This window comes from Sinocyclocheilus rhinocerous, unplaced genomic scaffold (assembly GCF_001515625.1).
Source record: "Sinocyclocheilus rhinocerous isolate Xijiao unplaced genomic scaffold, SAMN03320098_v1.1 scaffold735, whole genome shotgun sequence".
NCBI lineage: Eukaryota > Metazoa > Chordata > Actinopteri > Cypriniformes > Cyprinidae > Sinocyclocheilus > Sinocyclocheilus rhinocerous.
The window spans coordinates 1,193,234-1,219,980 of record NW_015629505.1 but is presented as its reverse complement, the minus strand read 5'-3'; the positions used below and the strand labels follow the sequence as shown (position 1 = coordinate 1,219,980).

General features: G+C 37.0%; 1 protein-coding gene across 1 annotated transcript in view; it reads right to left on the bottom strand.

The window, feature by feature from the left end:
- Nucleotides 1-26,747, bottom strand: part of LOC107738982 (neurexin-1a-like) — a 111,755-nt gene that overhangs the window by 1,758 nt on the left and 83,250 nt on the right. Inside the window, exons 7-9 of the mRNA XM_016550926.1 lie at nucleotides 20,777-21,221; nucleotides 14,604-14,987; nucleotides 2,385-2,588 (exon numbers count right to left, since the gene is read on the bottom strand). Coding sequence (XP_016406412.1) covers nucleotides 2,385-2,588; nucleotides 14,604-14,987; nucleotides 20,777-21,221 — 1,033 coding nt within the window. The remainder of the gene's footprint in view (nucleotides 1-2,384; nucleotides 2,589-14,603; nucleotides 14,988-20,776; nucleotides 21,222-26,747) is intronic.

The following is a 26,747-nucleotide window of genomic DNA, read 5'->3' as shown; positions in this document are numbered from 1 at the left end:
TGTGTGAGTGAGTGAGTGAGTGAGTGAGTGAGTGAGTGAGTGTGTGTGAAGGTGTATATATATATATTTATATACACCTTGCTACGTGTACTGCGTTAGGCTAACCGAGACTTGTCATTTGCACTTATATATTGTTGATCTTTTGTTAGTTTTGACTGTTTTTATTGTTCTCATTTGTAAGTCGCTTTGGATAAAAGCGTCTGCTAAATGACTAAATGTAAATGTAAATGTAAAATTGGCCTGTCAAGTGGCCCAAAACTCTCTCACACTTACTGTCCTTATTTTTGAGCTCTGATATCACTTAAAATTCAAGATGTTAACTGCTTTTCCAAACCCCTATGTTCCCATTGGAATTTGACTTAACTTATAACCTAAATCTTAAAAAAAAAAAAAAAAAACTCAAGGTGAACTGTCTTTAAAACACCAAAAAGTACAGTACCGCTGAGACTCCTTACTGAACAGTGCAATAAAACTGCTTTTGTTCTGGCTGGTACTGTATAATATAAAACCTTGCTTGAATCCTGGGAGGAGGCCCCCCTTTCCCATTACTATCTTTTGCAAAGCGTACTTCTAGAATGGAGAATCGATATTTCTCATGCACAGTCTGGGCTGTCCCATGCTTCAGTGTGTGCAATGATGGAGTGGAGGGCCGAGAGGAATTCAGAGCATTACACAAATCCAGCTCTATCTTTTTCCCATGAGGCTGCAGCCCCGTCGCGTGTCGTCAACCACAGTGAAAATCGTGGCCGCTAACAGCCAGAGAGCAACGTGTGTTCACCCTAACAGGGAGTGCAGTACCCTCCGAGACAGAAGGAATGATTGGTGTTTGTGTGGGTGCGTGTCTGTCTGTGTATGCGGAGGTGTGCAGGTTTGAGCCTGCAGGGACTACTAGAAGGTTTTAGACATGCTATATGCAAGCGGACATGTTAAATGGCACCGTGTACGTCACACTGCCAGATGGGAATGGCTGACATTCATCTTAGCAAGGGAATGTTTGGTTCTGCACATTTCTGCAGAGGAACTTTTTTAGCTCAGTTTTGCATGAGAAATACCTGACATGATGTGGGAGGACAGTTAAACGACTGATGTTCAAATTTACTTAGTGTGAACTAGCTTGAACTCGTGAATAGCAGAGGTGGTGCTTTATGAGTGGAGCAAGACTGTATAATATTAAGCTGTGCGAACGAGGGAGGAAAGTGTAGTGGCTTCTGGGGAAATGTAAATGAAATGTACTGAGCGGAACAATGGCTTGTCAGTACTCCTGACACGTGTAACGCTCTAGCGAGGAGTCTATAGTATGCAGGAGAAGGACTATTGTGTATCAGTACAAGGCTGGGACTGTGCACTCTCTGGTAGGGAAAGTCTACAGCGTGCTCATCTGGGAGTGAGCGCTTGGCCGCAGACTCTGGCCGTTGAAGGTTCTACATCCTTCTCTTCAGCACACAAGGATTGTAATATGTTTAATGTATGTGTGTGTGTGTACATACGAATGTATCCCCAAAAATGAGCAAAATTGGACAAAACCTCATTTAGTATATATAATATAATATAATATAATATAATATACCGTTCAAAAGTTTGAGATTTTTTGTTTTTGAATGAAGTCTCTTATGCTCAACAAGTCTGCATTTATTTGATCAAAATTCAATAAAATAATAATGTAAAACATTATTACATTTTAAAACAACTGTTCTATTTTAATATACTTCAAAAAGCAATTTATTCCTGTGATGGCAAAGCTAAATTTACAGCAGCAGCTTCAGTGTCACAAGATCCTTCAGAAATCATTCTAATATGCTGATTTGGTGTTCAAGAAACATTTCTTATTATTATCAATGTTAAAAACAGACGTGCTGCTTAATATTTTTGTGGTCGTGATACAATATTTTTCATGTTTTTTTTTAAATAAATACCAAGTTCAAAGAAGATAATTTATTTAGCATGAAATTGAATCATTTGTCTTTACTGTCACTTTGATCAATTTAATGCATCCTTGATGTATGGAAATATTAATTTCTGGGGTCTTATTGACCTGCAAACTTTTGAACGGTAATATAATTAATATAATATAATAGTTATAGTCTAATAGTCTATAGTATATATAATTAGCTGTATATAAAAACAATAGCCTAATAGTCAATGATATGTCCCCATAGGCAAGTAAATATGTAGGTGTTACCTGAATAATAAAGGGAAATATTGGCAAAAATAAATCTTACATTGTTAATCGTATTAACATAGACAATAGATGAAAAAATAATGTAGTAATATGCCTGCAAATTGAAACCAAAATATTCCATGCTATGTTGTGTGACATTTCAGTACATTTTATATATATGTGTGGTGTTAACTACTAAGGTGAGCGATCCAATTGGCTGATGTACCTAGATTGACAGTGAGTCGGACACGCCCTCCGTCCAGCTCCAGTCTCAGAGTGTCTGCTGAGTTCCGGGAGGTGGTTGCCATGAGAACACCATAGGCACGCTGGGAACGGAAGCGCAACGACACGTCTTCTGCTTCTGTGTGCATCACTACTGGCAACTGGATCTTCATGAACTTACTGCCATCATAACTGAGGATGGTGGCATCTGAGAGAGAGAAGAGGAGAGAGAATTTAGGAAACAGTAAAAAAAGGAGGGTGCTGGGCAGTGACAGCAGCTCTGTGGCTGATCATAAACCCTAGTGTCGATGGCGACAGATGAATGACTGGTTACTAAAATGTTTTACAGCCAGACACTGAAATTCTCTACAGCATTTCACAACAGTAGCACAGAGCTGCTCAGTCTAACCAGAAGATAAAGGCCATAAAAATGACTCATTATACACCACGTTTTATTTGTTCTTTTTATTGCAAAGCAGTATTTATCAAGACACCATATAATGTATTCCTGCTGAGGGGCTTTTGAAGCACCGTTTACCGCAGTCCGTTGCTTTAATCTGTTTATTCGTATCACAATTATTTTATTGAGCAATTCAGTTTAGTGGGCCGGATCTCAAGACATCTCATTTGTAATGGGAGATAGTTGAGGTCTCAGAACGACTGGCATAATCTCACCAGTTGCTCAATCAGAGATATACAGTCCAGAAAGAGAGGAGGAGACACACATGCCAGCCGACAGTGTGCCATTGCCGGATCTGCAACTTTTCTGCACATTTCCACTTCATAAAAGCTGATTCCAGGCTGGAATCAATAGGAAACAAAACTGGATCCACAACACTTTACCACCCCATTATTTTGTTTGTTTGTTTGCTTAACTCTCGTTTTTCATGGCAAAAAAAATAAATAAATAAAATAAAAAAAAAAATATATATATATAATAAAAGTGATAAAAATGAAAACCATAACAATACAAGACCTATTAAAAATAACTGAACATTTTTAAAAATCTATCTTTGATAAAATCTCAGATAAGTTATGCTTAAAAGAGTTGGTATCACTAAATGATTTTAAATGTATTTTAAAGGATCTAATTGTAGAGTCACCTGATTGTAAATGTTTTGAGTGATTTATGTATGTTTCTGTGTATGTAAACGAATGTATTTTGTTTTATGTGTAACTAAATGTGCTGCCTATCTTGGCCAGGACCCTCTTGTAAATGAGATTTTAAATCTCAAGAGTTTTTAATTTCCTGGTTAAATAAAGGTAAATAAAAACTAAACTTTGATCTCTATCAAAAATATTTTCAAAAATTGTGAATTAGTGAATAAAAAAAAATCCTCAGTGAGTTAAAACCATAAGAGTCCAACAACATGTTTAAAAGACATTCCCAAAAATACACAAATATTTTAATTATTAGGAATTTTATTAGCTAAATAATATCTGATGCTTGCATCGGCTTGTAATGGCATAAAGACCCTGAAATGAGAATAAAATAAAATAAAATAAAATAAAATAAAAAAATATTTAAATGTTGGGAGTTTTTTTTAATGCTCACCAAAGCTGCATTTATTTGATCAAAATAGAGTAAAATCAGTAATCATGTAAAATATTATTACAATTTAAAACTACTGTGTTCTATTTTAATATATTTAAAGAATAAAATGACCACCAAGTGAGCTGTATATTGTTAATTACCAACTCTCATGTGACTTTTGCTCTGGAACTACAGTAAGACTTTTAGTTGTTCTCTTTTTTTTTTATATATATATAAATAAATCAGAAGCTATTTTATTTTATACAAGGCAATGTTTCCTTGAATTGTATAACATTGCGTGAGAACCACAGTTAGAATAAAATTATAGGCTATTATTTCAAATATTGTATAAAATGGTACTTGGCAAATACAGTACTGTTTAAAAAAGCAGTTACTGTAGTTATAAGTGCTGTCAATCGATTAAAAAAATTAACTAATTAATTCATCACACATTTTTTCTGAAATTAACCGCGATTAATCCCACCTAACATTAAAGTTTTTAAATATACTTTTACATTGCAATAATTTCACATTCAATCTTGAAATTAATGTAGAAACAACATAAATACAGTATATTTTTTAATATTCGTTTAGCGTCATCTTTTTTTTTTATGTCTGAAGGTGAGTATCACTGATACCAACACTACTGATGTCTCTAGTAAATAGTTTTTTTCCCCTAATATTTAACCATTGACTATAGCCATTCAACATTACAGTAGCTATGATTGAGAGCTATCAATTTTAACATTTATTAGACTTTAAAAAAATTTGACTTAAAACAATCTTCACATAAACCCATTATAATAAATGTCATATTTAGCTACCTGTGCCCTTCAGCAAGTAGGAAATATACAGAAATTGAATACAGTTATCAAACACTTAATTCTAAATTAAATATAGATGAATCATTAAAGCTCTTTTTCGTATGTTCTTTGATTAAGAGACATCACAGCAGCTGGGTTATTAGGTTATTTTGGCTGCTTTAAGAGCTGCCGCTGCTGAACATGATGCAGATCTAACACGCATCTTATTTTCTCACAACTCTTTACCTTTTCTGACCCACAACAGTCTCTAGTAATGAACTGACGAGTTGAACCGGGTGTGTTAGATGAGCGGGGACAGACAGTGCTGGGGTGCTCCAGGACAGTTTTGAAAACCACTGCGTTTCAGAGATATGTTCTTAAATCTGACTCATAAATAACAAATACTTAGATGCACAGTTTTAAGGCAGCTTTAATTGCCATTTTTGGTAACTTCATGACTTAACTGACGTCATAAGCTCATAGTTTAATTTGCACTTTAATATGTTATAGCGTTTTAATATAATACAGTGCGTGTTGCTATATTTGTGCGTGCATTTGAAGAGCACGTGCTACGAGCACAGTATAACGGCTGACAGGACAGGAAAATTGGTTTTTACTGACATACGGCCTGACAACATGTCATCTGACAGCAGCTCACTGTTGTTCTACTGAAGCTCCTCATCACCTGTACCTTTTCCACGCTTGTTTGACTAGCGCCTGGCGCTGAGGTGAAGTTGGAGTGCGCGTCTGAAAAGTCTCCTGTTTGATGTGGTTGTAAAGATGTTCTGCGTCTAAATAAAACGCAATTCTTGTCAAGAAAAAAGAGACAGAAGCAGCACTTGTGAGTGGGGTGGCCAACCCTAGCTCCGCCCCTGTGTTAATTGCGTAAAATATTTTTAATGCCTGAAAAAATTAATGAAAAACTGAAAAAATGTAACTGAAAAACTTAAAACTGAAAAAATGTATCGTATGCATTAACGCGCTAATTTTGACAGCACTAGTAGTTATATCTTTGTTCTGCTCTCAGGGGGAAAACAAGAGCCAATTCTGAGAGGGGTTTGCAGATCACTAGCACAATTTTGGTGGAAAAGGGGTACAGAACCACAGAAGTGCTGAGTATGAGAGTTTTGTTTAAAAAATAGAGAGAAAAGAGGCAGAAAAACCCCCAAATAGCTCCGATGAGGCGCTTGGTACTGTGTATATGCCTAGATAATTTAGCACGATAATGGAGGCCGGACACATCTGCCTCTGTGCAAAGACCGGCCTCTCAGCCAGAGGACAACATCTGGCATGGAACCAGTACAGAGACATCACTCGCTTGTGAGGAAGCTCTGGAGATGACGAGGCTGCAGGCTATCACCAATTAGGCTGCCCTCTTCTTCACACACACACACACACAGACACACACTCTTCCTGTAATTTTGCTGCCTGTCTCGTTTCAGCATCCTCTGTTTCTGTTACACCATTTCCGAGCCTGAGAGCAAACAGAGAGAGCGAGACAGCGGAAAACAAGACGAAGACATGAACACAAGTACGGCAACATGCATACTAATCAGCGCAGCGATGTACATTCACCCCCTGAGGAAGAGCGTGCGTGTGACAATGTAGCCTTTGAAAAAAGGTACCCTAGTCATGTTGCACGAGTATTATGTGTCTCAACTCTTGCAAAACATTGATTTACCCAACAAGCTCCACCTTACAGCAGCTTGTCAATGTAACTGTACTCAATTTTTGAGGCCTGTAAGAATGCATAATATGTTTAAAGAAAATACATTTTTAAAGAAAAAACAGTAATCTTGCATCAAAAAAGCCAATAGCCAAATAGATGTTTTTGGTTTGTGTACCTTTTGTTTGCTTAGAAGGTTTTGTTTGTATACCGTTTTAATTACCGATATCTGCAGTCTTGATAAAACCAACAGTAATTTAATGTTAGTTAACATTCACAGAATAAAGTAAATGGAAAAGAAGCTACATTATTATATAACCTCCAAGTTCCACAATCAAATTTCCAACTTGCATTTGTCTTTGGCTCTTTTCAGGTATTTAACTTTTCTCTATCCAATCAGTTCTCAAATGATAAAATCAAGTCCAACCCTACATTACAGAAGTTAGATCTAAAAAAAACAGAAGGATCTCAAATACAATATCATGTAGACTTTAACAACCACTAGGATGCACCACAAAGCAGGTGCCCACCTCCGAGTTGGAGCTCCCACTGTAGCCTTTAACCCTAAACCCCAATCTTTAGCCTTCCCCACCAAGGTCTGCTCCAGAGAGGAGGCAGCCTCAAAACAATGACAGCTTGACAAACGAGCCCCCCTCTCGTCTCCAGTGCAGTAGTCTCACACCAGGGGAGAGGATAATGAAAAGAGAGGTATGGCCAGTGGTTCAGAAAGACCCTCATTGCCTCCTCAACAGCACTATGCAGTCACACAGCGGGAGAGCGCAGCAGTATGGCATCTGCACCGCTCGACAGCCCACACATCACATCCAATCTGGACAAGATGGAAGCGACGCTCTCGTGTGTAGAGTGCAAATCTATAAATAAAGCATTTGAAAATTCGCAAAAATAACTGATAAAGGAATGGTTTTAATGTAACCTTTATATAACAAAAATGGGAAAATCTTAGTATTGTAGTGCCCATAGCATAGGAACACCCATGACGGCTTCATTTGATCTTTTTGAATGACACAGATCTCTCAATTAGAGGCCAATCTTGTCACAACAAGCACTGAGCAGTCACGAAAGCTCCTCAAACTGCCGCTCTCCTGGTCTGTAATGAGAGAGACGGAACTGGAGGACCGCAGGTAGAAAGGAGTGTACATGGCTGGTCACTCTAAATACAATATCATGTAGACTTTAACAACCACTAGGATGCACCACAAAGCAGGTGCCCACCTCCGAGTTGGAGCTCCCACTGTAGCCTTTAACCCTAAACCCCAATCTTTAGCCCTCCCCACCGAGACCTGCTCCAGAGAAGAGGCAGCCTCAAAACAATGACAGCTTGACAAACGAGCCCCCCTCTCGTCTCCAGTGCAGTAGTCTCACACCAGGGGAGAGGATAATGAAAAGAGAGGTATGGCCAGTGGTTCAGAAAGACCCTCATTGCCTCCTCAACAGCACTATGCAGTCACACAGCGGGAGAGCGCAGCAGTATGGCATCTGCACCGCTCGACAGCCCACACATCACATCCAATCTGGACAAGATGGAAGCGACGCTCTCTGTGCCTCGCAGAGGTCTGCAGAGGTTTCAGATAAAGAAACATGCTAGGAAAACAGCATGAAGATGAAACAGAGGGAGGACAGAATTGAGGGACTCAACTGTCCATAAATTTAGACACTAGAAAAGGATGTTTCTTCAACTACAGGCACTTCTGGACCCTGTGGACTTAAAATAACTCTCTTTAACTAGTTTAATATATCTACTAACAATTCCCAACAGTGTAGGACAGCAATATTATGGAAGTTTTATAAATTTTCTGAAACGTCATGAGTACTTCCATCACAATGCCACTTCCACAACATATCAAATAATTTATTATTTAATAGCATTCTAATGGAAATGTAAACATTTTTAGAATAAAATGTTTAATTTTACGTGTAGCATTTTATAAACCCTCAAAACACATAATTGAAAAATTATATATGCACCATAAAAATGTTGTTCACAATAGACCTATTTACCATGTCTGTTTGTTTTTTAATTTTTAATTTCTCATATTTTGTTTTAATGACATAAAAAATTATTAAAACATTAAAAATGTTTTTTTTTCACTCTTTGTTTAGATCACTTTTATTTATTTATGTATTTTTCTATATTTTTGACTGAACGTCTTGATGTGGGCAGAGTGTAATATAAGGCATTTCAAAAGAAGCAGAAATAGGTGATAATAATGCTTTTAATGTTACCTTTCATATAAAAAAAGAAAGAAGAAACAGTTGAAATCTTAGTATTATAGTTCCCTTAGTTGTAGAAACACTGATACTAAAAATATATATTATATAAAATATATAAAAATGTACCTTGATTTTTTTTGTTTCATATTTGACAACCAATTTGATAACAAATTATAGCAACTGGACATAGTTTAAAATTAAAATTGTTTTACTCATTGTTTTTCTTGTCACAACAAGCACCGAGCAGTCACGAAAGCTCCTCAAACTGCCGCTCTCCTGGTCTGTAATGAGAGAGACGGAACTGGAGGACCGCAGGTAGAAAGGAGTGTACATGGCTGGTCACTCTCTCCATCTGCCCCTCCATCTGTTGCTACTTTCATTTAGTGCTCTGTGCCGTCTAGCTCCTCTGATATGCAGAATCAGCCAAACACATGCAAAAGGAGACACTCACAGCAACACAGGAATATATACCTCATCCGTTTCTGTTCCCTTTCCATCAAGCTCCCACACAATCTCACATGAAGCACTGTTTCTACTCTATCTCAGACAAAACAAAATAAATAAATAAATCAAATAAAACTGGCCTGGCAAAATAAAAATTTTATCTAATAAATTACATGATGTGCCAAACCATAAATCGGTCTAATCATTAATCACATACCAGTGTTATTTTAGTATCATTGATTTACTAGAATTTTTTTTATTTTATGTTAATTATTATTGAATTAATATTTGAATTAGATTTCATATTTTCTGTTTTTATTTCAGTTATATGAATTTTGTTTTGTGTTTTTAATAATTTTTTCTTAAATATGTCTATTTAGCTTTCGTTAAGTTTTTTTTTTTTTTTAGTTCTATATAGTTTTAGTTCTATTAGTACTTCAACTACTAAATGAAAATGAGAAATGTTGCCTTGTCAACTAGTTGGAATAATTTTAGTTTTAGTAACTTTGTTGTCTGTGTTTGTCATTTTTTATTATTATTATTTATGACTATATATTTTTTTCTTGAGTTTTAGTTTCAGTTTACTTATTTACTTTAGTTTTTAGTTGTAGTTATTTTAGTACTTAAACTAAATGAAAATAAGAAATGTTACCTTGGCAACTAGCTGAAATTAAATATGGTAATGCCTTTTTATGGTTTTAGTTGTGTCACATACAGCAATATTTGCTGAATGATAAAGAAAAATTTAAATAATTCAAAGACATTACTGTCTGTACTGACATAAATGTCTGACTTGCTAAAGCTCATTTCATGAAATTGCATCTCATGTATCCTTAATATGCACAATTACATAATATTTTATGTAATATACATAATTTGATAACATTTTAACAAAGTAAATTATTATTTAACATGATTTTAATCTTTTCTGGACACATATAGCATGCTCTACAATAGTTTGTAAACTGATAGCCCAAAAAATACGCTTTTACTGTTATTATTATTATTATTTTCGGCCTTTTTGCCATTTAACTGATAGGGATAATAGAAAAGAACTGGAAATGCTGCAGGCAAGGAAGAGCAGTTTCAGGAAATGACACAAGCCAGATGCAAATTGCATCAGCTGCATAGGTGCTCAACATTTCATATGCATTTGTTAATCACTACTAGGCCACGCCTCCATCTCACATTCACAGACATGCAAATGGTCTAATCTGTCTACATCTGAATACACTCTCCCTGAATTTTGAAGTTCTTTGAGTTTAGCTCGCTAGGTGACATCCGGAGAATCAGCAATCACATGGTGGAGCCGCAGGCCCTCCCTGTTAGAATACTGCAGTGCACAGGAGCTATGGTTGCCACAGGGATTAGGGAAATGTATGTTCAACAATCATGATAAACAGGATGAGTTGGCTCAGAGGCATCATACATTATTCAGGATTGCTCGTGGTGAGTTCCTGCACGCCGATGGAGCCTTCAACGTAAATGCATGTTACAATTTTTCTGCTCGCAACACTACACCTCATGAAGTCTAAAAGCATGCAGTGGACGGGGCAATGAAACAAATACTGACTTGGGAATCCACATGAACGACCTGCCATCAAGCGTGCAATTAAGCAGGTGTGGCTGTGGGAAATAAATGTGAAGTCTATTATGGCTTGGCTGTTTGAACCCGCTTGTAGCACATCCTATCGCCTCTCTAAACAAAATGAACGCTGTAGGGTAAAACTCTGTTTGCAGAACTATCGGGTACTGAGGGATGAGCAGAGGTTACACGCTAAGTTTAGTCACTATAAGAGCCCATTAGGACCCTTTGAGACATGACAGGAAATTAGGGCAGATGTTATTCTGGGGCGTTTGTTTACCTTTCAATGCTTTGTTCAAGTAAGTCAAGCACTGAGAGCAGCTGGATGGTTATGGATTTATGCACTGAGTTTATTTCACCTCAGACATCTGGGCAGGGCCAACTGTGAACGCAATGACATGCTCAGAGAACTTTTTTTTCTTTTTTTTTTCTTTTGCTCACCCTAACTCACCCTGTCCTCATCTGTCGGTGGTGTTCAATTTCAGTTTTTTTTCTTTCTTTTGTCCTGAAAATTTAGCCTTTTGTCATGTCATATTCGTTCATTTAGACTGAAATATACAGTACATAGAATTATCACACAATCATTTGAAATAAAATAATTTTATAATAAAATAAAAATTTTAATAAAACAAGAATTTTAGTATTCCACACTTTAAACAAACAAACAAAAATCCTAAAAAAAAATCCACTCAAAAAATCCCCCCCAATTTTTCTTCATTTCATATTCATTAATTTTGTCCATTTTTTGAAATGCTTGAAATATACAGTGCACAAATATCTAATCTACTGTACAGTAAATTACTCTAAATTAGATAAATATCTAATAATATATTAAAAAAAAACATTTAATTTCTTTTAGTAGACCATACATTAAACAAATAATCTTACATTTCAGTAATGTGTAGTCAAATTTTAGTTAGATTTTAGACTGAAATATACAGTATATAAAATAATGATCATATAATCATTTGAAATGATGTAATATATTTATATAAATAAAAAATTAAATGTAAATATTTTAGTAGCTCAAACATTAACAAAATTGTGTACATTTTGAAAAAAGTATAAACTTTATTTAAATGTATCAAATCACAGAAGAGATTTATCATCAAAAAACAAAAAACAACAACAACAAAAAAGCCATTATGATGGGCAAGGTATTCGTTATTTTTCAGTTACTGTGTTCTTCATGCATTAAAGACTGTTATTAATTTTCCACTTTAGAAACGTTTCAGAATATTTCAGAAGTGTAACGTGTTATGGCAACAACAACTTGCACATTCTGACTAACACTCAAGTTTGTCTGTCAGTTTGCTTCATTATCTGTGCAAATACATACACATCGCTGTTCAGCTCTTTCAGTTTCAGCTCTTTCAACATACTATAATTAGATCTTTTCAACCAGTTCTTACTGCAGTTATCTTCTTCTAAAATCATTTACTGCATTAATATCTTAGTTATCTTTGCCTCATCATATTTTAAGCATGTTTTGTTTAATTTGTTTAAAATGGTTTAATTATTGTCATCTATCGCATCTTTGTCATCTCATCTTCATTAGCATTGAAAAAATATATATTAAAAAAAACTTTGTTAAACATTTCCATTAGTAATGTTGCAGACAAGATTAACACTGTCGCCTGCCTCTTTTTGTCTCTCTGTCTCTTTCTCTGTGCATCTATCTCATTTCATTTCTCCATTCTACCGTTGCACAAAAAGCTGTTTTCTGTGACTGGATTCTTATAAATGTGCATCTGGAAGAAGCCGGCAACACCCTAAACTGCACCAGACTGCACCATTCTCTTTCTGATGGCTATTTGCGGTGAACTTTGCTCGGGTGATGATAAAGCAAGCCGTCTTTGATGGGTTAATTGACGAATAATTTCCATAATTCCTGCACAGAGCTTCAACAATGCGTATATAATTGACTGTATGTATTTTCCCACAGTAGCAGCTTTGCTGCAGGGTGATATCAGTGTCCAGACAACAGCAACAAGCTTAAGAGAGATGCACTTCCATTAAAGAATTAGCCACTATAGCTTAAAGCACTTCACGGAGGACAGCCAAAATGAATATAAGGAAACGAAACGGTACAAATGCATAGCTGGACTTAGAGCTCTCGCTGACTGCCTTTGTAGGAGGGAGGGAGTGAACGCTGGCCGCTTTGTTCATCTGGAAAAACAACAGAATTAAAATTCTGCTAGGGAGGGAGACATAAGGCAAAAACATAATCCATGCTTGAGTGGCTCTCTCTGAAGATGACATGGACTGAAGAGAAACACAATTACCACGGTAACAGTAACGTCAGCTCAGCTGCACTTTCTTCCTCACTGTCAAGGATGAGCTGACAAAGAGAGATATTTTTCTATGCTAAGGCCGAGGTGACAAAGCGGTGAATGTCACCCTCCCCTATGCATCATAATGGACAAAATATCTCTGAATGAGTGCCACGTCTTTACACCTCATGAGAGAAAGAATGAGCATATAGATCTTTCATAGATTACTTCAGACCTCAGTGAAAGAGAAAGAATGCACTAAGCAACAAAATCACAGCTAAGGAGAACATACATGATGTGTATCCCTAAAAAGTATTTGGCTATTTAAGCCACACTTCAAAACATATGAATGCCTCATATTTAAAAAAAATAAATAAAAAAATCAAACCAAGTGGCATTTATGTGATAGAAATATGGTGCACTTCTCAAACAAAGCATTTAAGGTGAATAGGATAAATATTTTAACTAACAGATATCACCATTCTTCCCCAGTTAATTAATCACAGTACATTAAGGCGTTTGTTTTGTATGACACATTTTCTGAAATGTTATGTTTAACTATGCAAATGAACTATGCACTAATTTGCATATATTTCCAGAACAGAATTCTGAACACTGGATAAAGATATGTTCTTTTTTTCTCTCTCATTTTGTTGACATATTAAAGGTTTTTACAGAGGTGATTTTGGATATCTTTTTTTCACTCCATACATCAGAAAATACTGTCAACAGCTAGAAAAAAAAATCTCACCATGTTTTTTTAGGGTATAAAATGTTAAATATATATCAGGTGAATGATATATGAACAAACCCCTCTGTAAAAATCTTCAGAATACTGTAAATTATACGGTCTTTTTCACTTCCAAATACGGTATACTACCGTAAAATTTATGTCCAATACATGTAATGTCCAATACAGGTTTTCACCGTATATAGTAGGGGAATTTACCGTTAACCATTTAACAGGATTTTACTGTAGCATTTTTACAGTCTTTTACCGTTAAATTCACGGTCATTTTTTACAGTGTATAGGAATAAAATGTTTAGTGTATATAGTGCTTTTAAGAAAACAGATATGTATTTGAAATCAGATGCAAAATAGGCAATACCAGAATACAGATTGAAATATATAAAGTGCTATAAAATAAACACTTAAATGTGTACTTTGGAGTTTTTCTTTCCACAAGTCTGAAATAAGACAAGTTATAGAAGCAAAATCGCCCAAAATCTCAAAATTGTCAGGGCTGTGAAAACAATGGGTTTGCCTACAGTGTCTTGCCATTAAAAGTAAGTTTGTTAGATAAAAAATAAAATAAAATAAATCACTCTCTTGCAAGTGGTTAAAATAAAAACATGTTAAGTAGAAAAGTTCTTGCATCATTTGTTTTGAGATCAGACTATTTAATCTATTTTTTAAATAAAATTGTATTCTAATACAATGCAATTCATATATTTTAAGTGTGGCTTAGGTGACCAAATATGATTAAATACTTTTGTGGGCCACTATTATGTGAAGGTAGATTTTACACCAATGAGATTTCACTGTGGGCGGGACTACAAAAACAGAAAACAGAAGCCAAGCTTACATCAAAACTGTTGTCAGTCATGGCCATCATAGAAATGATTGTCAAGTGACACAATGTAAGATCAAAATCTAGACTCTACATGCAAAATATAGGTACTCACCTCTCTCACAGGAGCGTCCCAGATAGCCCGTCCCTGAGCAGTCACATACATATCGGTTCCAGCCCTCTCTGCAGGTGCCGCTGTTCAGGCAGGGGTTGCTTAGACACTGTTTGGGAGGTTCCTTAGAGCAGGACGGCTTCACCCCGACAGCTCTCTGGGCCTCCGCTATACGCCGGATGTCCTTGCTCTGGCCGTCCATGAACAGATCTCGCACACAGCCCACATAACCGTAGTTTAGGAGCGCAGTCCAGACCTCCGTAGGGAAGATCAGACCGGCACGGTCCTCTGGCAGGCCGCCCAAGTAGAGTATGTCGTCCAAGTCCAGGATCTCACTCTCACCGGGAGCGTTGTAGGGAGTACGGATCGAGTTGATGGAAATGGTGCCTATCACAACACCAGAAGGAGCAAATTTAATATCGTTAACTTGATGTTTAGATGCTATTTCAGCAACGTCTAAAAAGTTTGATTCAGTTTTAATGAGAAATTATATATGCAAATTACAGACTATGCAAATGAGGCTCTTTAAGGGTATTGAAATGATCCTTCATTCTTTCCTCTAAATAAAACCCCCTTTGCTTTCAAAGCACACAAAATCTCTCAGTTTCAGTCTCCTCAAAGTGAATTCAGAAATGATGTAGCTACTGTATATTCATGTTTAAGCTTGGAAGTGTGAAAGATGATTTCTGAGCAACACTTTGTCACCATTTGTCAGAACAGCGCCTATAGCACTGATTTGTCAGTTTTGCATTTGTAGGTATGTGTCGAGTATAAAATCATTCTGCGGATGATCAAATCAGCTTGATATAGATGTCAATAGCAAAAATATGAGTTATGAACAAGACCGGAGCTTGAAAAAACAGGAAGCCCGGGACAAAATTTGGGCCTTCGGCACATTGAGAAGTCTTTAGCATAATTTCTGGTTAAGGTATGCACTTATTTAATGTATTCAAATTGTTGGAATAGACAGACTTATTTAAATAATATTCAAAATGATTGTTTACTATTTCTTATTCATTATAAAATTTTTATTTCATTACAAACATCGTTTTGTTGAGGGAATCTGTATAATAAAGTCCTCTGTACAGTACTATATTGTGTGTATACTATTACTGGATGTATATAATAATCATTTAAATGTTACATATTGAAATGGGAAATGGGGCCTCGCAGTCACAAAAACATCACAGAGGGATTAACATTCATATATGTGCACATGCTTTCATATTATAATCAGTTTTGGGTTGTCTTGAACTGAGAGTGCTTGTCAGTGAACTACGGTTATGTGTAGTAAATTCTGCTCCATCTGAAAGCACGTGATGATGATTTCCTGCTGATTACAGAACCGGCTTTACTAACAAAATGCGCATGACAATCGCATTCGATTAATCATGCAGCCCTAGTGCAAACCCTTACACAAAGACAAAGATTCAAAAACAGTCTCCATAGCAACAGTAGACAATATGTTGCAGATTCACTGGATAGTCATCGTTTTCAAAAGGACACATGACAGAATAAACGCTGAGCACTATTCATATCTAATTTATTGGTTGTGACTGATTCAGTTGTCACAAATGATTTGTGTACCCTTTCAAAGCATGCTTCAGTCCGTCCTCTTCTTTTATGGTTTACGTCTAAAATACCGCTTTTACAACAGTGGTTAATATAAAGAGCAAAAACACAGTGCTCTCAGGTGAGGCGAGTCTTTCATTCAGTCTAATAATGTTAAAACACTTTCACGAGTTCCATAATCACCCTCATTGTTTTCCTGGCGGCTCCAACAAACAGGCATTTAAACGCAGCTGGCAATTCAGAATTTTCCTTCTCATTTTCCACCACTGTGCACTGCCATTATTCACGCCTTGAAGGCAGTTACAAAAGAAAAGCCATTACTGGCAAGATAGGAGAGAATGGGCAGGGATTAACGCAAAGCGCAGGCTACTGCTGAATCCTGTTTATTAGTGTCCAACAGTCAGTCCAAACTCAATAAAAGGCGGCTTAGAATTAAAGATGCCACCTTTTCAGTGCCAAAACCTTATTTCTTTAGTGACAAAAATGCAGCTTCTGTTATAAAGGCAAATTAGTGTGACTGTAACCGAGGGGTCAGCTGGAGGTGGTACTGTAAGGCATGCGACATGTTAAAGGTACAGCTCATTTAACGAAGCACTAAAGCAAACACACATCTCATGGAGGTGCATGTTAGGGAAAAATACTTTTTACCAATGTTTGGGCAACAAGCAGTTTCCCGTAATAATCGTAGATGTGTTGGGTATGGGTATGTGGCTGGTTTATGGGAACTTTTTTCATGTGGTGGTGGTCTTTTAGGACTTATTTATGCTTCATTGTTTGTTAAGTTTGTCTACGTAGGAAATGTAATATGACAAACAGATCAGTTTGTGACCTTAATTGTTTTAATATATCAAGACAGGTTTGTTATTAACTAATTATTGAACACTGATTGCGATGTTACCATTTTTCACCTGTGAGTAATTACTGACTTTACTAATCCATTATCAACTTTACTTACTTTATTTTATTTTATACTTTACTTATTACAAAACTCTATTTTGAGGAAACTATACCTTGACAAATGTTTGTTGCTGAAATATCAGTAAAAATAAGCTTAGTGTGCAGTTACAGTATATATTTTTATTTACAAAGGACAGTGTTTTATGGGGACATTCCATTGGCTTATATATGCATTATACTGGTCAAACTGTTCCCCCTTCCCCTAATCCTACCCCTTACAGAAAACTTTCATTTTAGATCATTCTGTATGATTTATAAGCTTGTTTTCTCATGGGGACCAAAAAAATCACTCCACAAGGTCAAATTTGACTGGTATTACTATTACTGGTATGACTTTTTTTATCTTTTGGTGACCTGTGACTTTAAGTCAGTTTGCAAATGCTAACTTGGACTATAAATGCCTCTAAAATCTAAACAAACATTGGCCAAAAATGTATGGATTTTCATTATAATTCCTCTGTGAATAGATCACAGAAAAAAAGGCAGCACCGTTAGTGAGTATGTGCATTTATATGTGTGCCAAGCTCCAGTAAAGGATCTATTTGTTCTCAGATCTATGATTTATTTTCATCATTAATGGCTATTGTGGGATTTGAATGAATGGCTGCAGTATCGTTCTGCTTTGCTTTCCAGTCTGTGATGTAGAGCTCTGGGCCTGAACTCAGATCTGCGTCACATACCTCGAGAGGGAGAAAAATTCACTTTGAGATTAAATGTGATTCCATAGACTGATTACGGCCTCCTGTATCTGACTCATTATTCACAGGCAAACCCAAAGAAATGGCAGAAACACTAAACGGCCAGACAAGGTGGCACAGTAAATTATAATTATGCTCCGTGTAACTCGTTCCCTGCCAAGCGCTTCTAATATGAATACGCTGAAATAGTGCTTTCCGTTCTATTCCACTTGATACATCACTGCAGAGATGCCACTTGTAAAATGCTAACAGTGTTAGTAAATAAGAATTTCATTTTCCTCTAAGCCTGTAATAAGTCTGTGTGGATTTGATGAGGCATAGTGGCACTTTCTCCTCCTCTCGCACTCCCACACACCCACGCACGCACGCACGCACGCGCACACACACACACACACACACACACACATTATCTTGTCCTGTGTTGCGCACTTGGCGACTGCACCCCTAAACAGCAGCCAGACATCTCCCCCGGGTCATCAGTAATGAGCATTCTCCATCATCTCGACTTCCATTCACTCTGCTCAGTGATTACATTGAATGGCCTAATGCTGGGCTGGCTTTACTTTATGTACACACGCACAAATATACACACACCAGTGGAGTAGAGTGGATTTCTGAAAAAGGAGGCAAAGTCCCATTTGGTTTTTACATCCCAATGTAAATTCATGTTCCAGTTAATTTGATGTTTACATGGTGTTGGCTTGAAACGTGTATGGAATGCAATTTATCTTACACTATCAACAAACAATCAATGCTATAATATTTTTTTTGTATGCATTATATTAACATACTATTTCTTAGGGATGTGCTTGAAGTCAAGTATCTTATTCTGAAGGGCTCAAAAACAGCTAAAAAAATGCAATGCAATGGTGAGTAAAATGACACTAAGACTATATTTTACAATTTTCCCCCTTTTTCCATTTTTTAAAAGAATAATTCTTCATTTAAATCATTTATTATACAATGAATATTTGCTATATGGAAACTACACTACCATTCAAAAGTTCATGTGACACTGAAGACTGGAATAATGTTATACGCAAAAATTCTTTCACAATTTTACTGCATTTATATGAGTTTTGATCAAATAAGTCTTCATAAGAGATTTATTTCAAATAAATACTTGTTACTGTATAAACTATTAAGTTTTAAATTGTATAATTTAAAAATGGGTTAAAAATGGGCTCTTCATTTAGTTTTGACACATCTGGTTTCAGCCCCACCCACATCTATTTCTATATGAATACAGATGCAGAACAGATTATTTGTCAAAGCAACAGATACAAATAGAGTTAATGACTTCACACTATGTTTTAAAACCAAGTCACATTAAAATCTCATCAAGTTTAAACAATATTTAATATTTCTGAAAAAGTAAGAACTGCAGTAGTATAGTATTAAGACTCATGTGACTTGTTACTGGTAACTGATGTTTGGCTATAATTATTAATAGTCACCTTTTTGGACCATTAGTCAACAAATCCTCTGTAAACACTGCAGGTCTCATGTCAGTCGCAGGCACGGAAGTGCAGCTTTCATTTAACTGAGCTGAGTGGTCACTAAATCCTCACTCATAGATCATCACTTCCAGTTTGTTTCAATTCAGAAGTGACCAAAAGTGGTGATGTCTGACTGGGTGTGTTTACTTTGTACTTAGCCTGTCCATTTACACCAGTTTGACCCATTCATTCAGGCCAATTAGTGGCCTGGCTGACTGTTGGACAGAGTCACTTTAGAAAAATAAGTGGTTTATACACCACGCAATCTCATATTTCTATATTCTGTCATCCTACTTTTTTGTGGAGGCACAAAAACGCCCCTGACGCACATCTATCCGTGTACATATGCACATTCTCATTAATAGATGCATATGCAGACGCACAACCGTACATGTTTGCATACACGCATGCAAAAACACCAGCATGCCCACACACGCGCACACCCTGCACCAGGACAGCTGCCCATATATGATCAAACGGCTTGCGTAGGCAGCCAATTCACGCAGGCGGGAGAGTGACACAGCTCATTCTGCGGGCCTGAAATGCAAGGTCCCATCTGTCAATGGTGTTTCAGATTCCCATGAAATGCTACTAAGAGAAAAGGTTTATTCCCTCTTTCAAAATGTGCCTGAACTCACAATGACAGCCACTGGATTGTGCAGCGGATAAAGCCTGGAGAATAAGATCAAACTGAGCCCTGTGGATAAAAATGATGATTTTATGAAAAATACAATTTAAAACCGTGGGGAAAAAAAAAGACCTGCGCTCCTAACAAAACTGTATCCAATCCCAATTGAATACTGTATTGGCATGAAACAAAAATACCACTCTTATTTTATAAATCTGATTTCATAATTGCTCCAAAAGCTATTTAATTTTCTCCTTATAACTTTCACAATTTAATCTCACAGTATATGTCAGAACTAATGCAGGTGACTGGCGTTTCTATATCCGGAAAGAGAAGACTAGAGATTCGCAATAACCACAGATCAATAGAGCCTTTTTCCACTTTTTCACAGAAACGAGAAAATGAACGGGTACCAAAAGCCGTTCCTTTGACTCCAGCGAAACGCCATTGACATGCGAGGAAAAGGGGAATAGCGGGAGAGTTAGGGATGAATGTCTGTACTTGGCAGAGCTGTGCACTTGCTCTCTCCTTTGGGAAACCAAATCTGGTTTCCATGGCAACTCCGCCAGAGAAGACAGAGCAAGAAAGAAGGAGGAAGACAGGAAGGACTGCGGGTCCTGTTCATATTCAAATGCCTGCCTCACAGTGTGCTCCGGAAGGCACGGTTACGATTGTGTTCACGCGAGCGTGAGAGAACACTGCTGTCTCGGCTATGTCAATATTTCGTAGACCTTGAATATCAGCCAACATCTAACCATACATTGAATACATTAGCAGAACAAAAGAACAGCTGTACAATTAAGTCACAGAGCCAAATTCTACCTGATCTTCCGTCTCTCTGGAAGTCCACGTGGTACCATTCCCCATCGTTGACTTTTTTGTTGACGGCACGGGTTTTGGTGGTGCCCGAGCCCATGTCGAGTAGAAGGTACAGGTGGCCGTCCAGCATTTCAATGGCGAAGAAATCCACCTTTAAGGTTTTGGGGCTCTTGGGGTCTTTCTGCTGCTGCGGTTTGGGTTTTCCGTGGCTGAAGAGGAGAAGCCCGTTGGGCTCAGTGGTGCGGAAGTCGAAGGAGATGGAACCGGCTTTTTTGGCGGACCACTTGTCAAGGGTAATGAATGACTCTGGCGTCTCGAAGGTGACAGGATCTAGGGTAGCCACGTTCTCACATTTGAAGGCCACCACACCGCTCACCTTCATTTTGGGGTCGCCTAGCTTGGCCAGTCGAGACAGCTCGAGCCTTACATCATTGTTCTTGTACACAACCTTTATGTGAAAAGAGAAGAAAAACAGACTTCCAGTGAGTTAACAGCAAAAATTATAATTCTATATCACATTGTTTACTGCATGTTACTGTGTATTGCTATTAGAAACAGGAGTGTCGGACAAGGGGTAGATGCTGTAATCACATTAACAGCATCGACTATTATCACAATTTTCTACTAAATTTGTACAAGAGGCCCAGAAACCCTATACCGTCGCCCCTGACTGGAGCTGCAAATTATATATAACAAATTATATATAATTTGTTGGTAGGATTTTAATTATTTCACATTTACATGTAATATTTGCATTTGTAAAATAAAATAAAATAAAAAAATACAAACAAATAAAATAAAAAATCCCCATTCTATCTAACACGTACTCGTCAATGTATTGATGAACTCCACTTGTTCATTGCTGTTAAATCCTTCAAAAATGCAATATTTTGACTAAATGTGAAATCCTTTCTTTGACTGCTGCATTAATCACAAGCAGGTTCAATGACACTAAAGTGACACTAAAAGCTTAGTTTGAGAGTTTACTGATAATGATTGGTTATTTATGCAATAAACTTCATGTCTTTGCCTATATCAGGTGCATTTTTAACAAATAACCATCAGTCTCCTCTGGCATCTGTGTCGTGATTAAAATTCATGATATTACAGTATAAATAAAAACAAATAATTCCAGATTTTAAATAAATTAATTGCAATTTCAGTTGTTACGCTCATTTTGAATACATTTTTATGGAGGATAAACCTGTGTCATTTTTGTGAAGTCTTTTGTGATGAGAGGGGCGGGGCCGAGAGCCGTGGGAACGGAGCGAGGCCGGTGGAGTAAATGCTAATGCACGACACCTGCGCCACTCACCGGTCTCGAGTCCCACGGAGGAGCTCCGGAAGGATAAAAGGAGGAGTGACGACAGTTTTGGCCGAGAGAGGACCAGGCCTGGATTTTATTTTGTGTTTTGTGTGCGGCAGTCGTCCGCGAGGGGCTGCCGCTTTACTTTCATTTTGTGTTTGTTTATTTTATTAAAGTCTTTAAACGTTTGCCGGTTCCCGCCTCATTCTTCCCGTGACTACGAACTTTGTTACATCTTTGTCAAAGAAACTTTGACATTCACACTTTTGGTGTCTCGAGATGAAAAGTACATATCCTTATTATATTTATCTTGTACTATAGTGGGTATGTAATCATTTGAGCTTCCCGGTGTCGTTTTACTATTCAAACGGAATCAAAATGAATGGAATCAAATAACAGAGCATTTCCTGCCCTCTCAGAATGTGGGGCACAGCTCTTTCCCTCTCTCCTCCACAAGGCCAAAACCCTGTGATATAAACCCGAGCACCAGACTGTGAAGTGTTCACGACAACCCTCTTTTAATTCAGTTTCGATTTCATTTTAGCCTTAGCCAGGAAGAAGATAATGGTATGCGGATGCAATAAAAGCTTATTGATGATGCTTCAGAAATCCCAATCACAGGCAGGCAAAAGAGCCTTTCCAGCCATTAATGGGCCACAGGAGTGAATCCCCCCCCCCCCTTTCCCGCTTCATAAACTCGCACGGAAAAACACAAGCGATCTGTGATAAAACACTGCACAACATGGCCGCCGGAGAAGAGTGCATTACAGATGGGAGGTTAGGGGCAGGGACAGCAGGTGGAGGACGACGCATCTGTCTGTGCCACCTGATCTGAACGATCAGGAGCCTGGAAAGTACTGACCAAATGCCCCTGAGAGGAGGGGCGCATTAAAACAAATGCACTAATGATGAATGGGCTTCTTGTGCACCCTGCTCTAAACGCCTGAATAAATCAACCTCAGCGTAAATAACTACTCGCGTATGGTAACGAACACACACCTAGAGGTCCTCGATGTACCTCACACACGCTCATAATGCTTGAAAATATTAAACATGACCTTTGCAAAGCAAAATAATGACAAAATAAAATGTTAAAAGGTCCCTTGTACCTCCTACACACAGTCGTCCTTTAAATGCCAGTAAAGCTTGTGAATGAACCAAGAAGAGGATCCATTCAGAATCCTCTTAGTATGAATTCTTGTTTGTTAAAGGGGTCATATGATTCTTTTTTAAAGATCATTATTTTGTGTATTTGGTGTAACAGAATATGTTGACATGCTTTAATGTTCAAAAAACACATTATTTTTCAAATACTGTACATTATTGTAGGTCCTATATGCCCCGCCTCTCTCAAACGCTTCGTTTTCTACAAAGCCCCCTCCTTTGACAAGCGCAGTCTGCTCTGTTTTGAGACTTTAGTCTTTGCAACTTCAGGGATCTTTATCTATGCACAATCAGCTTGTAACACTCCAAAGAGAAAGGAAAACTTGAAATCGCATCATATGACCCCTTTAACACAGGTCAATGACCTCAGGCCTGCTGCTAATCTGCAGAAATGATAGAGCCTAAGCACAGAGAAGAGACACAAAACGCCTACATGCGGCAGCAGACCACAGCTTACACTAGTCCGCACTTTCATGTTTTGACATTGATTGATTGCTTGTGGATTGGTTTTGAAATGATGGCTGGAGGCTTAGAAGGGAAACAAATGGTGAGTCTGCACTGTTCCAATGCTTCCAAACTTTGACAAAATGACACATTTTGTCATGTTTGATCCTCTTGTAAGAATTTGTGAGAATTTTAAGTGTTACATTTGCATTAAGAAAGGCACTAGTATTACTGTCTATTTGATGCATTAGATGCCGCTGTCTAAAACCAGGTTCTAAACTACTGGTTCTCAAAAACTAGTTTCAGGTCTGTTCCAAGAGAGCTACAGACAGCCAAGAAAATCAACACTTAATATACATAAAAATGCAATAAATAATACTACATTTTAAAAAAATGCAAATAATAAAAATATGATGTACTACTGTTTTTACAAAAAGTAGGGACACATCGCTATTGAAATTATGGCTGATACTGATAAGAAGATAATTATCTTCATTCAACGTACAATAACCATAAATCACTCCAAATTTGATTTATCCAATCAAATAAAAATAAAAGACTAAACTAAAACTAAAATGAATCATTTTAAATGTTAAATGTAAATTTAGGCACCACATAAAAATATTCATTTTGAGTTAAATTTTTTAAGGGTTTAATGAAATCAAAGGTACTCTTAATGTAAAAAAGTGGTCAAGAATATGAAAATTATATATTTTTTAAATATTGAATCAATTAATAAAATATTTTTATTTTATTTATTTAACATTTTCTATTTTACATTTTCCTATTCAATCTACAGGAAAATATACCTATGGTACCATATATCCATGGAAACCCTGAACAAAACTATGTAAAACTATGCAATTTTCATTAGTTTTTTTTTCTTATGTTTGTGCAATAAACAATTTTGATTCTGTGTTGGCTCACATGGTGACCAATGAAAAAATCTACTCCCGGGGAAAAGCCAGTTGAGAACCACTGACCTAGACTAAGATTGGACATGATAAATAGACTAACAAGGTAAATGCCAGCGAGCATCTCTCACTAATTGTGTGTCTACAGGTTAATGAATAAATCACCAAGAGCTATAGCACCTTAAGTTCAACCAAGAGCAGTGCTTCATTGTCTTCCTGTTTCATAAATCAATCACAATCAGCTCAATTTAACTGCTTTTCACAGGCATACCGATGTTAGCTAAAGATGAATTTTTCTATATATAAAACAAAAATGGCTGGCATTTAATTTCTGTTTATAACATCAAAAGCATTTCCGACTTCCTGGCAGTCAGAACAGCTCTTTACTTCACCAGCTGGCGTATCAGAGGACATCCCATTCCACAGAGACGCGAGTCTAACATGGAGGATAGAAGCTAATGGATGAGACGACATGTTCTCTACAGTTTTCCTCTGAGGAGTATTACTATCACAGATAGCTCATGTCAAGAGCATGTGAGGTAGTGGACCGATGATTTGTCATGCAGACCCATCAAATATTGCTGGAAACTGAGTGATTTGAATGCATTTCATTAAGCAGGCTTTTCATTTTCACATGAACTTAAATGTATAATTTACTTATTTATCCTATTTGTCGCACTCTTGTTTATTTGTCAGTTCTGTCACTGTTGACGATCTGTGACCCATTTTCAAATTAACAGTCTTCAGATGTAAGGAAACCTCATCAGCAATGTTAATTAGAGAATGCATTTCAACTCTGCCGTTGTGTTTCGGCTCCTGAGTCCGTGGCGAGTGATAAATAATTCCCTCAGTTGTTGGTGTATGTGACGTGTTACGAGTTTATACAGGCCAGAGAGAGCAGCATAACCATAATGTGTACTGGGACACATCCTATAGAAAGACGCTCCTGAGACAGCAGAACAGTACTGACATCAGTCAAACATATAAAAAGTAACTAAGACAAATGATAAAACCATGCATACATGTGTACTGTATGCTGCAGTGGCATTTAAGTAAGGTGAGATTTGTTGTATGAGTGTGTATATCAGTGGCGTTCTGTCCACTTAAGCTGCGAATGCTCCGCATACCCAGGCCATTTGAGAGAATAAGTTCACGGGATAATTCATATAAACATGATTATAAGTTGATCCCTTGTCATTTGAAATGTAACTTAAAGCTTTGGAATAAGTTAGGAATAAGTACGTACAATGATTTATTTGCCAAACGGCAGTAATTTTCTTCTACCAGTTGCGGTTGCTTCCGGGCGAGCGGATTCTCCGCAGCTTTCTCGTCTTCGCTCTGTTGCTATGAGTCGCCAGGATTGATGCGCGTTCTCAGTGATTTGCTGGTCTGCGGCAGATTTAATGTGTGAGGTAAGCTGTCCGCAAAGCACTCGCCCAAGCGGAAAAATGTGCTGTTGCTGTCAGATCTCGATTGCCGAAAATCACATTGTGTTTGATGCAAAACCAACTCGACTAAATCAAAAGAAAAGAAAAAAAAAACTGTAACTGTATATTTGTGTTTTCTCAAGCAAAGCAAATTTTAAAAGTCCACTGAAAACTTATCTTCTTACATTTTTGGTCATAGACAACGTATGTTGAAGATATATGTTATTGTCAACATTATTGCCTAAGCGGCAAATTAAAAACATGGGCTACATAAAATTTTAATAATAACAAACATCATATTGTTCCCTTTGTTTTGCGTATGCTCATGTCGCTTACAGTTAAAGTCCTTCTCTGATTTTATTATTGTTTGTAAGGTTGCAACGTTACTTTGCAATATTTTAAATATTTATTTGGTATTTTGCATGGTCTGTTATTAGTGTCACCCTGGTGGGAATTTTAACTCCTATTCACTGGGAATAAAAAAAATTATTTAGCAGATACAGAGATATAGAGCGGGGGAATCCCCCCATCCCCCCATCCCCCCACCCTCTGATTAGTATCATAATGTAACTACGTATAAATGTTATTTGGCGGTTTTTACTTGGAAAACCTGCTATATTTTTCTTGCATTGGAATAATGGATAAACTTGAAACGATACAAGAAGGATTGGAGATTAATTTCACTTACAAATAAGGTAGGAAATGTGCATACTTTTAAA